At 42.3% G+C, this 14,380-nt stretch overlaps 1 protein-coding gene across 1 annotated transcript; it reads left to right on the top strand.

The window, feature by feature from the left end:
* On the top strand, window positions 1–10,120 carry LOC126515098 (TRPM8 channel-associated factor 3-like). The gene is made up of 7 exons (XM_050164455.1): window positions 1–623; window positions 4,016–4,980; window positions 5,238–5,335; window positions 6,086–6,299; window positions 6,576–6,815; window positions 7,516–7,853; window positions 9,863–10,120. The coding sequence occupies exons 1-7, from the start codon at window positions 1–3 to the stop codon at window positions 10,118–10,120; spliced, it is 2,736 nt and encodes a 911-aa protein (XP_050020412.1).
* The last annotated feature ends 4,260 nt before the right edge of the window (window positions 10,121–14,380 follow it).

The following is a 14,380-nucleotide window of genomic DNA, read 5'->3' as shown; positions in this document are numbered from 1 at the left end:
ATGGCATCAAATCCTGATGCTGTTTTTGAGACCCTCATGAATGGAGTGACCAGCTGGGATCTTCCTAAAACTTACATCCCTTGTGAACTCCTTCTTATTGGGGAGGCTGCCTTCCCAGTGATGGTGAATGCCAAGGGCCAGGTGCTCATTGCTGCCTCTTCCTATGGCCAAGGCCGCCTGGTTGTTGTATCCCATGAGAGTTACCTGCTGCATGCTGACGTGGCCCCATTTCTTGCAAACGCAGTGAACTGGCTTTGCCCCTCCCCAGGGGCTCCCATTACAGTGCATTCCTCCTTGGCATCACTGGTAAACATCCTACGTTATTCTGGTATAGAGGCACTGGTTCAGTCTGAGCCTGCAGAGGCTCTGGGAGTTTACTGCACTGATGCCTACAATGACAGTTTGACTGAGAAGCTGGTCCAGTTTGTGAAGCGTGGTGGGGGCTTGCTCATTGGGGGCCAGGCCTGGTATTGGGCCAGTCAACATGGCCATGACAAAGTGCTGTCCAGTTTCCCTGGGAACCAGGTGACAAGTGTGGCTGGCGTGTACTTCACAGATGTCTGTGGGAGTAGAGACTGGCTCAATGTCTCTCAAGAGATACCCAATCTCACGCTTTATGTCAAGTAAGTGATGTTTCCCTTTCTTGTTAAGTGTCAATTACCCAACTCCCCTATTTTAAAAGGAGCTTTCGGTTTAGCAGTGGATAAGTTGGTTATCACGGAGTTAAATAATTATAAATACTAATGTAGTTTTCACCTATGGTAGTTGTCTTAGTTACTGTTCTATTTCTGTGATGAGACACCATGGTCATGGGAACTCAGAAAGGCACACATTTAATCAGGGCTGGCTTACACGTTCAGAGGTTTACTCCATTATCATCATGGTGGGAAGCTTAATGGCACACAGGCAGACATGGTGCTGGAACAGGAGCCAAGAATTCTACATCTAGATTGGCAAGCAGGAGGAAGAAAGAGACTCTGGGCCTGGTTTAAGCTTCTGAAATCTCAAAGCCTGCTCCCAGTGACACACTTCCTCCAACAAGGCCACATCTCCTAATAGTGCCACTTCCTAGAGATTAAGCATTCAGATACAAGACTATGGGGGTCATTCCTATATGAACCACCATATTAGTTAAGCAACACTATCTTATGTTCTCTAGTAATAGACTTGCTATTTAATACCTTGAGACTGGAGTATTTTGTTTTATTTACAATTGAGTGCCCTCATTATAAGTAATTATAAAGGAGTGGTTACAACTTGAAGGTAAGTACAGAAAAGGTTTGCAAAATATATGAGAAATAAATTGTGCTTTTTCACATTTGGGGAGATGGCTTAGAAGGAAAAGTCCTTGCCAATCAAATGGGAGGACCAGAATTAGATCCCTAGCTCCCCAACAAATGCTAGGCTGGCATGGAGGCTCCTGAACAATTCCAGTATGTGGGAGGTAGAGGGATCCCTGGAAGAAGCTGGCTATGTAGGCTACCTGAATGGGTAAAGCTCTGGGTTCAATTGAGAGATACAGCATCAATAGATAAAGTTGAGAGTGATCAAGGAAGACTTCGAAACACTAGATTGATGTCACCATGGGTATACACACACTCAGAGTTTCATCTGCATATAGTTGTGAGCACACATACAAGTAAATACTGTTTATACACATCATCCCTCACGCACAGAAATTTAAAAAATGAATTATGTCTGTTTTGCTTACCATTGTATTGTTAGAACATCATGCAAGATCTGGTACTGTAAGAAGGATTAAATGGAGGGATCAAAGCTCAAAGAGACACCTTGGTGACCCTGGAGAGCAGCTCTTTCCACAGGCTCAGCCATACACCTTTCTCCCGCTTACAGACTGAATAAACCTCCTAGCCACATGAGCCCAAGGACTCAGTCACGGAAAAAAAAAAAAAAAAAGGAAGGATTAAACATGAATGAGTAAATCAGTCAATGAAGCCCAATGTTAATCTATTCCAGAGATAGGTAGGAAAATGTGACATGAATAAACTGTGTAGCTTCACATCCAGGAGCCTCTATCCTGAAGCAAAGTGGACCTTCAGGAAAGGGTAGTACCTGAGCTAAAAGTGGCAAAGTGCGGTGAGATAGCTAGAGGCAGCCCTGCAGTATCGTCTTCCATAGTAGAGCAGGATCTTCATAAAGATTAGATTTAAAAAATAAACTATCTATCTAATAAAAATTAGATAAAAAAGAAACAAGTAGTTTTTCCTTGACTGTAGGATTGGATCAAATGCCCTATGATTTTTTCCTTCCTGAAAGATCCCATTAAGAGTAACTAGTGTGCCAGACAGTGATGGTGCACACCTTTAACCCCAGAACTCAGGAGGCAGAGGTAGGAGGGTCTCTGAGTTTAAGGCCAATCTGGTCTACAGAGTGATTTTCAGGACAGGCATAGCTGCACCAAGAAACCTTATCTGGAAAAACAAAAGACAACAAACAAACAGGAGAGAGTTGCTCTGGCAGGATGCAGAAGCGCAGAGGGTGAAGCTATTATCAATATTCGTTGTTGAAGCTTCCACATGAACATTTACAGCTCACCACATACAAGTTTTTACACCTAGTCCAATCAGGCAAAGGCCTGACTCAATATATTTGTTATGAAATGTCTTTTGAAATTGAAAACTACCATTTACAAAAGCCATGTTGACTTCTGCTCACAGCAAAATATAGCCTGTACTATTACAAGTGCGGAAAATGACAAGTTTTGGTTTAATGAATTGTCACTATGGGATAGAGAAACTTTATTCATTTGTGTTGTCTGATTACCAGTGCAGAAATTTTTTTATATATTCAAAGCAATTCATGCCTCTTTCTTGAAATGTCTGCTCCTCAATTATTCCACTAAACTTTCATCTCCTCTTACTGATTATCAACTGCCCTTCCCGTATTACAGAAACTGCTTCTTTATCTTTTTTACATGTTGCTAATACTTCCTCCCACATTCTACTCAATAGCCTGGAGTTTTTGTTTTGTTTTATTTTGTTTTGTGGTTTTCTTGTTTTGTGTTTTGGTGAAATACAGAGACATATACCTGCTGTGATCAGTTTTGTTCTTTTTTTTCTTCCCTTCCTCTCATCTTCCCTTCCTCCCCTCTTCCCCCTTCCCTCCCATTCTTTCCCTCTCCTGCCCTCCCGTCTCCTGCATTTCCCTTTCCTTTCTTTATTTTCCTTTGTTATTGACTTATGTTTATTGTACAAAATGATGGATTGGATTAGGCTAGCACTGTACACACACATGAAACAGTTTCCTCACAGTCACCTCAATACCCTCTTCTTGGCTTCCTTGTCCCCACTGGTCCTCTTCCTAAAGAATCCCCCTTCTACCTTTACATCATTTTAAAAATTCTGCATATGGAGGGAGAAGTAGCATTTGTGAGTCTGGTTTCTCTCCTTCAGAACAATCATTTCCAGTTTCATTATTTTGTTGTTGTTTCTGGGTTTTTTTTTTCAGTATTAAGGTTGAAACCCAAGTTCTTGCACACGTGTGGTGAGTACTCTACCACTGTGACTTATTTCCAAAGGCAGGCTATTTACACACTCAGTTTATTTAATACTACTAATGATTCAAAGAAGCAACTTGCATATCAGAATCGGCAGCAATTCCCTCTGGGAAATTTCACTAGGATGAGTTCTACAGGTATATTAAGCTTTATTGTACGATAGATAGAGGTACTGTCATGTTAAATGTTCCCAGTTAAAGTAGATTTGAAGATGCATCACAGTGAGATGTACATGCCTCTCTTCCGTTCACTCTTTTTTTCATTTGTTTCTTTTTCGAGACAGAGTTTATCTATGTCACAGTCCTGGACATCCTGGAACTTGCTTAGTAGATCAGTCTGGCCTTGAACTCACAGAGATCTGCCTGTCTCTGCCTCCAGAATATTAGGATTAAAGGCATGCAGAAGGTTTTGTACCAAAAGTGCCGAGGTCCTGGATAATCTCTGCTACCCTGCCTCTACTCATTCCTCTTCAGTGATGTGAGAACTGTCTCTTTCCAGGTGTAAAGATGAGCTCAAATATGACCAGCAGCAACTCCTGGAAGGGCTGTCTGAGATAGACATTGAGACAGGACCAGTCCCCTCCCAGCTGCTGGTACATGGGCAGCGGGCCTTTCCCTTGGGAGTGGACAATTCATTCAATTGTTTTCTCGCAGCTGCCCGCTATGGCCGTGGTCGTGTGGTGTTGGGAGGACATGAGAGTTTGATGATTAATGAAACAATGCTGCCGTTTGTGCTCAATGCTTTGCGCTGGCTGATGGGACATCAGACAGGCAAGATTGGGTTGGCTTCAGAAATGAAAGCCCTGAAGTCTATGTTACCAAGCAGCAGCTTCCAGTGGAGTGAAACGGAACTTCTGACCAGTGATTTGAGCGTCTTTTGCTGCTGCTCATTCACTGGCATAGATGCCAAGAAAGTAGAAGAATTTGTTGCAGAAGGTGGAGGCTTGCTAGTTGGTGCAGAGGCCTGGCTACGGGGCCGCAGGAACCCAGACTCTGAGTGTATGACTCAGTGCCCAAATAACACCATCCTTAAATGCTTTGGCCTTGGCATCTTAAGCCAGGTAGTCAAGCGAGGCTCCTTCCCAGTCCCAAATCCTCAGGTGATAAACTATCATATCCGTAGAACCCTGGCCCAATTTGAGTCCATGATTGACAGCCAGGAGACCATAATTCAAGAGAGATGGCTGGAGAAGCTCGTGAAAGATTGTTCCTACATGTTTCAAATGACACATCAGAGGATTTCTGTCTATGACTCTGTGAAGAAACATGCCCTGAAAATCATCCAAAACAAGGGCTTTCCAACTGTGACTGAGGAACACCCAGTCTTAAATGGCAGCTTTCAGGCCTTTCTGCTTTTCCTGGCTTATGAATTATTCAAATCCGGAGTTGACGTATCTCAGCTACTTCCTCCTCCCTCCTTACTACCCCCCACAAAATCTCCCATGGTCATTAAAATCAGCACAGGTAAGGAATGAAGAGGGGACCCTGGGCGTTCAGGACTAGAGAAAAGGGGCTGATAAGCATCAGCCTTGCTACACAGTGCTTTCTACTCAAAAGTCCATTTTCTTTCTTTTCTATAAGCTTTTAAGAAGGGAAGTTTAGGAACACAGGCAGCTTGGGTGGTTAAAGGAGGGTCGATGAGACCCTGTAGCTCTGTGGGTGGAGTCAGAATTCTGGGCTGAAGGTGGAAAAACTACAACCTCTCTTATGATTCTTGTCAGACAACCGCAATTCCTGGGTGAGCACTGGACTCTACTTGCCTGAAGGTCAGGTTGCACAAATAACACTTCCCAGTGAAGTCAATAATGCCAAGCTGAAGGTAAAGCATTCGTTCCCTATTAAGTGAATTTTTGACATGTCCATACCAGCTTTACATTCTCTTCTAGCAATTTGTTTGTTTATTTGAGACAGGCTCTCTCTGTGTGGCCCTGGCTTTCCTGGAACTCACTGTGTAGTCCAGGCCAGCCTCAAACTTACAGAGAACCTCCTGACTCTCTTCAGTAATATTTTAGATTCTCCCAACAACTTCACCAGATGGATAGGTCAGAACAGACCCTCTTTTTATAGACAAAGATAGTAGTCATTGCAAGGCTGAATCTTAGTGCATGACTGACGCTTAGAAATGCTCTCCCTTCAATCCCTCTCCATCTTGTGCTTACTCTCAAAGCTTCTCTCGTTTTTTTGTTCTTGGAGAATCCAAAATACTATCGAAACGCTTTCCAAGCTTCAACTCCATAAGCCATTTCCACAGTCCTTGCTTGTGGAGACCCAAAGGAAACGGCAGAGACATGGGCAGTTGCTTTCTGAGTCAATATTTACATTGGAACTAGTTAGATTTAATTTTTTAAATCCCCAAACTCTACAGAGAACAATGAGTGGTTATGAACAAGTAAGGGTGCCCTTGAGAAGGTGGATCAGTAACAGCAATATTCTACTTATACATATGACCCTTGTCATTCTGAGGTTCTCTTCTTGCCACCCCTGGCAGGCCTCTTACACACATATACAAATCCATACAGAGTGGAGATGGTTTGGCCATTCTCATGATGACTTATGCTCATTATGATAGGTCCTCATTGGTTGCCACACGGATAACATAAGTGAAGCAAAGGCTTACAACCGTCCTCCTGTGATGACATACACACATGACTTAAATGAATCCCCGAAGTCCATCTCCTGGCTGTATGGGGGGCTTCTCTACATCGTTGTTCCCCCCAAGTACAATCAGGATAATGTGTCGATAACCATCAGTGGGGCTGTGTCTGCTCCATACTACAGAATGGGTGAGTAAGAGACCCAGTTTCACAATGGGATGTAGAACAGAGGGAAACTAGAAGGAGAGAAGGGACCAGGCTTGAGAGAAGGCAATGGAATAATTGAGGAAATGTAAATCCTGAGACAGAGAGAGAGCTAAAAAGTATCAATACCTCTTCTAGGGTCTAGAAAGTTAAAAAAGGAGGACAAGGAAAGACAAAAAGAGATTTATTACCAAGTTATCTCTCTGTGTGGTCTACAGTTAACTTGAAATTCGGAAAAAGTGGTATGTAATCTTATTTCAGGTGAGACGACACAGGAGGAATGGAAGAAGCTTATCAAGCACAGCAAAGCTCCCTGGGGAGAACTAGCCACAGAGAATATTATCCTGACAGTCCCAACAGGAAACCTCAAGGTCCTTCAGGACCCATTCCCACTGCTCCAACTCTGGGATAAGATGCTCCAGGCTGTAGCAAGACTGGCAGCCACACACTTCCCTTTCCAAAGACCCGAGAGGGTTGTGCTTGATAAACAGATTTCACTTGGTAGGTACTCCATAGGGATGCTCTGAGAGTTGAGCTTCAACTGAACTGACATAACTTTGTAGAGATCAGTGGAGAACATAGTCCATCATCATTTAATCTCAAAAGTGCAAGAAACTAGGAAACATAGGAAACTAGGAGCAAAAAGCAAAATCTGTGGATTTTTCATGTGTCCTTACAGAAGACGATTGAATGGAGTTAAAGCTGGGGAAAAGACACGAGATGTATGCTCAGTAGGTTTCAGCAGAGACAAGAGGACTTGTTAATGCTGAATGAAACACGTTAAATAATAGATGTGTAGGAAACAATGAGAAAACTAATTGCCATCTGCAGAGGTTCAAAATGATTCCTTAAGATTAAGACTAAACGGGGGGAGAATCTTATTATTTTCCCTCAGTGCTGGACACATACACACAAGACGTCATGACATGCATGCGTCACCTAGCTAAAAATAGAAGAGATCCTGGATGATGCCAGTCAGCATTACAGTCCATATACGCCTACCCTTCACAGTGAAAGGCAGATGAGTGTCAAACTCTGTCCAAGAAAAAGAGAAGAAAGACCGATGGGCTGCAAATAAACTTAGGCAATGCATAGAGCCCAAGTGCGCTTACTCGGTGTATCCTGGGGCTTCTGGGACAGTGGAGATGTGGTCTACATTACATGTGTCATTTCATCACTTATTTCCTGTTGTTTTCCTCAGGTTTTCTGCACTCTGGATACCCCATCATGGGCCACACTAGTATAGCAGAAGGCATGGTTGACGAGGTCACCATAAGGTCACATGGTATCTGGGGTGTGATCCATGAGCTGGGTCATAACCAACAGAAGGGAAGATGGAGTTTCCTACCTCACACCACTGAAGCCTTGTGTAATCTCTGGAGTGTTTATGTGCATGAGACTGTTCTGAACATCCACAGGGATCAGGCCCACCCTTCTCTAAACCCTGATCTTCGGAAGCAGAGGATCAAAAACCACCTGGCCAAGGGAGCACCACTGAGTAACTGGGTTGTCTGGACAGCTCTAGAGACTTATCTCCAGGTACTGAGCAAATATTCAGGGACGTGGGAGCCACCAGACTTGCCAGTTATCCCAACATCCATGCACAGTGCCTGTCCTTCCTGGATATGGGAGATAGGCCAAGGGTGGCATCTTGCTGTGGGTCGGGCATGATACATATGATACGGTTAATATGTAGATACCTAAATACCCAACCACATAGCTGTGGAAACAAATAAAAGTTTGCGGGATCACTATGGCAAATACAATGTAATTAAATAGCTGTACTCAGGAAATCAGCAGGAAAACTCAGCTTTGTCAGATGCAAAGAGTTTCTCCTGATTTACATTGCTAGCTTAGGAGAAATTAAGGTCACCCCACTCCAACAATGTATTATGAAGACGGAGTGTAGGGACTGTGACCTGGTAACAATTTATTCAAAGTATTATCTTCTTAAGCAAGCCTCAAATGTGAATAAAGTCAGGCTTCACTATAAAATAAGTAATGTGCAGTATTTCATAGCATTTGAAAATCCCTTCCCGTCTAAGTCCTCACCACCTGTGGGAAACACATTGGAAAAATATCCATATAGCCATACTACTTGCTAGGACTTCCAGGGCAACAGAGATGAGCTGTTTGCTGACGACCCAATTAATTAGTAAAGATCAGCCCAGAGCCTCGTCTCAATGCTTTAGGCATGAGCGCACTCTGTCTCTGTGTTTTCACTGCCTGTGCGATTTAAATGAGTCTGAGATAACTTCTGGACCACACCAGCTTCCTTCTTAATGAGAAATCTGTCTGAGAATCTACTGGATCCAGTCATGGTGTCAGTCAAAACCTTGACATTCAAGTTTATTTCAATGTCCATGCGGGACAGGCTGCTGCTCTGGGCCTGAGTCTTAATTTCTGGCTGGGTAGCTGCCCCGCCCACTACTGTTGATTTTCCACACCCAGCATCACAAGCAGAGCTCAGCTCTCCAGCACCTTCCACTCCAGTTCTCCAGTACTCTCGTGGCAATATCCTGCTCTCTAAACGGGATCCCAGATGGATCTCTTTTGCAGAATGCTGCCGCAAAACAATGTAAACCTACTACCAACTGTAGCTCTTTGCTCCTTCAGGTACAATGCCAAACCGCCTTCATCCAGGTCAAGTTCCCACCTGTTACTCAATCTTCAGCAACTGCAAACATTTTCTCTTTAGAACGACACGCCACGGTTCATCTTGCTGGCATTTCCTAATGATGTTTCCTTTTTTTCTCTCTGAACTGGAACTACCTCTTTTACATATCAAGAAACCCCAAGTAGCTTTTAATATCAGCGTCTTTGTTGCTTCTAGGAAGTCTTCCTTCCTTTATTATTTTCCTTGGCGGTCTCTACTCTCTGCTCCGTGTTCTAATGCTGCTTGTGCATGCTTCGGCTATTTGTCTAAGCACATGCCTCTCCTGCTCAGCATAGCTCCCAAATCCACACAGACCTTCAAGGACAGTTAGTTACGGTTAGTGTGAAACAGCTCCTATTAGCCTAGGCTGTGGTTAAGGTTGAGCAAGAATGAAAGAACCAGCAGGTGCTGGCTGAAATGCTTTAACTATTGCTCAGTGCTGTTATTCCTAAGGGTCACAGAGTCACAGAACGTGAACCAGATATCTTTCTTTGCTGAATCTAAGACAGAGTGATCCCAGCCATCTACCCGCAGTGTTTACCTGCTCAAGATGAAGGGGTCTAGCACACCTCAGTCTGATTGAGATCTTCACTATTAAGCTTAGCAGCAACAGGAATAGCAATGCTCAAATTCACTGCGCTTACCGAGCCCCTGATATGGATCAAATGAGTAACAACCCAAAAATCCCTCTGACATTGTACTGCAGCAGTTTGAGATACGACACCTGCCACAGAGATAGGCTTCTAGAAGAAAAGAAATGGGAGGCCCACTGACAAATAAACCAACATAACAGTATGGCTTATAACTAAAATCCCAATGTGGTTTCACGCATGAGTTCAGGGGGTGACGTGCAGGGTGCATAGGTCATTTGTCTATTTCTTTCTCTTTCCAGCTCCAGGAGGGCTTCGGATGGGAGGCATTCATCAAGATCTTTGCTGACTACCAAACCCTCTCTAGCTTTCCTCAAAACAACAAAGACAAAATGAATCTGTGGGTGAAGAAGTTCTCCGAGGTTGTGCGGAAGAACCTGGTCCCTTTCTTTGAAGCCTGGGGCTGGCCTGTCCAAAATGACGTCGCTGAAAGCCTGGCCTATTTGCCAGAGTGGCAGGAAAACCCTATGAAAATGTATACAGCTGAGGGTACAGAATGAAGTCACAGCACAAGTTCTAGCTGGGAAAAGGCAATGTATTTATTGGACACAACAGAAAATCCTCATGATTCAACAAAATTCAAGTTGAGGAACTTTCACCCCTTCAGTTGTCAGAACCATCTTAATCATCGTTTGCAAAACAGATTCAATTAGACAGTAATTTTTTAAAACTTGCAATATAGATGGCTCAATATATTGCTTCTAGATTAATTTTAACCTACCTGATTTGCCTCTTGACCTTTCTGTTTAGCATTTTTCACATTCTCTGTGTGTTTACAGAAGCTGCTCAATTCTGGATATTTAACTGAAGAACTATCTTTGGTTGGCTCCATTGGGAAAATCTTTCTTTTAATTCTATAATTCAAGCACAGATATCATTTATCTGAGCAGTTTGACTGGAGCAGATGATCAGCAAATACTTTGTCAATGTCAATATGAATAATTATTGTGATTAAGAGTTCATTGTATTTTTCTTTTTTTCTTTCTTTTTTTTTTTTTTTTTTTTTTTTTTTTTTTTTTTTTTTTTTCGAGACAGAGTTTCTCTGTGGCTTTGGAGCCTGTCCTGGAACTAGCTCTGTAGACCAGGCTGGTCTCGAACTCACAGAGATCCACCTGCCTCTGCCTCCCAAGTGCTGGGATTAAAGGCGTGCGCCACCACCGCCCGGCCTCATTGTATTTTTCTTAACCCAACCTAACCTTTGTGTTATAGCAAAACTACTGCTTGTGAATTATCACAGACAGATCCTGCTTCAAGATAGTGTGTTAATGGAAGTTAAAGTATTTATATAACAGGTTGATATGTATACACATACACATTTATGTTCATGAAGATATATTCCATTTATATAGCAAGCTGATATATATTTTTCATGAAGATGTATTCCATTTAGGCAGTGGGTGATAATGATTCATATATATGAATATATGGGTATCTTTACCATATTAACTGATAATTATTCCCTTAGCATAGAATTTTTCCCTTAGCATGTGAATTTGATGACAAACAGACACCTCACCTGTGCCACACAGTGGCTGCATAGTCTACCAAATATCAGACTTTATTTCTTTTGTAAATAAGTGTGTGATTTGCTGAAAATTACATCTGTTATCCTAAAAAAAAGCTTATATTAATATCAGAGATAGACCAAGGCCCACAAAATAACCATTGGCTTGTGTCATACACACTGTGAAATCTAGGCAAGATATGCTGCCGTTTGAGGTCAGAAACTTACCCTAGATTTCTGTGTTGTAGCATGAATGTCTTTGCAAATTCATGGCACATGAACACTGCTAAACTATGTGCATAAATATGGCTTTCAGGACAAGTGAGGACACCTGAATTTCAAAATGACCAAGGAGTGATAAAGGAAGAATTTAAAGTAGATCTTTAGGGCCACACAAGCAGGAGGACCAGAATGGGGCCCCCAAAATGTCAGGTGGGTGTAGTGGCCCATCTGTAACCTCAGCTTTGGAAGGCCGAGAGGTCCTCAGAGCAAGCTGGATAGCAAAAATAACCTCATAAGGCAAGCTTTGGGTTTAACTGGGAGACTCTGCATCAAAGAATAAAGGTGGAAGAGAAATAAGAAGGATTCCTGACATCAACCTCTGTCCTCCACATTCATGTGCACACATACACACACTTGTATACATCCATATACACATGAATGCATCCTATGCACACACACGAAAAGTGAAAAGAAATAAATTAGTTAAAATAGGTCATTAGTGCTATCTCCACAGCCCTTATCGGAAAGAACAATCTATCATAGCTGTTTTGTTCGTAATGACAGGAACCCAAGATATGCTAAAAGAGAAACACATATAGGAATTCTTTATGCTTTCATCTGTTTTGTGAAATTTTCTATGGAGAACTGACTTTCATTTTTACATGACAGAAATATGCTGTCAATCAAGAGCTCCTAACATTCCCATCACAAAAGTAGGCATGAATCCATGGATGGTCAACCACACCTCTCAACTTGCTGGACTCAGTAACTTTACTACCTATGCTCACAGATTTCCCAATGAGTCACAAAAACATAGTTAGGAAAGAATTTCTTCCTGAAATCAGGGTTTCTATGAATCATATAAACCTAAAATTGTCTTGTAGTAGCACTATACTCACAGAAACAGGACTCTATGATTTAAAAAGGGATGAGATATCAAAGAGAAAGAGCTGTCTCCAATGATAGTTTTTATGAATCTTGATTTAGTAGTGACTTGAGTTCCGTAGCAGGACCCAGACTGTCTTGTTTACTAAGTCAATAAAGTGTTGCCTTTGTTTCTGCCAACTTGAGTTTCTTTCTCCTGATATCAGAAAAACCCAAGTAAAGTGCCTTTATTCAAGCACCCCACAGTCTGCTGTTTGAGAAGTCAATAAAGTGAACCTTCTCTGGAATACACTCTCCTGGGTCCACATCTCTTTCTTACTCATAATAGCTGGGGCCCCAGCATGTGAGAGAGGACAGTTAAAGACAAGATAGCTTACTTCTGATGGTAAACTTGGCCAAGAGTCACCAAGAGTATCATTTATTCTTCTCATTGCTGTGACCAGATGAATATGTAACAGGAGTCCCTCATGGTAGGAGAAGTATAATTTTGTTCATGATTTAAGAGAATAGAGTTCTTTGTCTCTGGGAGGGTATGGTGGTGCCAGAAACTTCAGGAACTTGCTATCTACCTTTTTCATTCCTCGGCAAATCAGGAAGCAGAGAAAATAGGAAGCAGCATTTTTTATCCCTCAAAGACTACCCCACTCTCAGTAGTCTATGTTTTCTCGTTAGATCCAAAAGTTCCACATCATCCCATAAACAGCACCATCAGCTGTGGACCAAGTGTTCAAACATATGAATCTATGGGGAGCACATTTCTCTATATATCTGTGGAGCCTGGATATGCCTCAGTGGTACTCACTTGCTTAATACAAGAGGATCAAGGGATGTTTGGGATCAAACCTAGATGTGAATACCACTGACCTACATCCCTAGATTCTCTCTTAAAAGAGAATAGATGCCCAGCTATGAATCAGGACTAGGTACATGGTTTATCTGTGGTCAACTACGCATTCGTGAAATACTTCTCATCTCTCCTACAATTGTCTAGTTAGTGTTCTCTTACCCCACCAGGCAGTCCATTACACTAAGGCACAAGTGACACCAACATTTCTTAAAGTTGAATCTCCCATATATGACACAGTACCAAACACATAAGACAATTTTCCATAGGTACTTGTGGGCTATATAAAATAGTAGAAAACTAATCAAGAATCCCAAACTCTTGTCCTCATAGCAAAGTATTCTATTTGCTGAAATTCAAAGAAATCTTTACTAGGAAGTCACAATACAACTTTAATCTTTCTCCTTTTCTCGTCTACATAAGTTTTGTCGTATTGATGGTCAGATCAAATGACGAAGAATACCACACACAATCTACCCTTTCCCATTTCCTATACTCAAGAGTTAGTTCTTATGAGAATGGCTTCAGCAATGTTTTGTAGGGGATGAAGACGGAAATTGTCCAAGGAAACGACCAACTTTTAAATACATTCCCCAACCTTCACATTTAAGGGCCTCTTCTTTCCTTCTTGCCAGCCCTATTTCTTTTCTCTGTCCACTTGAATCTCATCCAACATTAACTCTGAAGAAGCTCTCCCTTTCTCTAGAGATTATTGTCAAACCCTCTCTTACTGTGAGTGCATAAAGTACTACGGGTCATGAGCATTCCTATAGGTTAGGGCGAGCCTCAAATTTTGGCGATCTAAATAACTGTGGCCCTTTCTTATCTCTCCTCCAGATGGCGCACTAAGCCCAGGCTGAAACTTCAGCAGCCGCATTTCCTCCCCACCCCATCCCACTCCTTGCCCCTGCCCACTCCAGCCTCAGAGGGAAGGAAAAATGAGATCTTTTGTAAAATTCTATCACAGTGTTGGAAAAGCAGAAGGAAAAGAGCCAGGAAACCAAAATCCTTCCCTAAGCAAGAAGCTACAAAGAACAGAAATAGCCATGAAAGGTCTGTAAAACGCAGGAGGTGGAGGGAAAGGATTTTATTTTATGCTGCCGAGGGAAAAGATATTATGGTCACATCAAGAGCTAGATACTGCACGCTACAATACTGACCCAGCGGGCAAGATGAGCCTACTGCTGTGGTAGTGAGGATAAATGGACACTCTCTTGATTGGATCTGAGGCCAGCAGCACAGGGTACTCATGCCTAGTATTTTAAACATTATCCATCAAAACCCATGGGTAGAGAAATCATAGGC

This window comes from Alexandromys fortis, unplaced genomic scaffold (assembly GCF_014885135.2).
Source record: "Alexandromys fortis isolate MF-2015 unplaced genomic scaffold, M_Fortis_MF-2015_v1.1 scaffold_133, whole genome shotgun sequence".
Classification (NCBI taxonomy): domain Eukaryota; kingdom Metazoa; phylum Chordata; class Mammalia; order Rodentia; family Cricetidae; genus Alexandromys; species Alexandromys fortis.
Note: the sequence above shows the minus strand (reverse complement) of the source record. Positions and strands in the feature narration are given on the sequence as shown.

Excerpts from the sequence above, each read along its gene's own strand:
- LOC126515098 (XM_050164455.1), top strand. The coding sequence starts at position 1 with ATGGCATCAAATCCTGATGCTGTTTTTGAGACCCTCATGAATGGAGTG. Across the intron at positions 624-4,015 it reads AATCTCACGCTTTATGTCAA|GTGTAAAGATGAGCTCAAAT; the intron begins GTAAGTGATGTT and ends GTCTCTTTCCAG. Across the intron at positions 5,336-6,085 it reads TCAATAATGCCAAGCTGAAG|GTCCTCATTGGTTGCCACAC; the intron begins GTAAAGCATTCG and ends TCATTATGATAG.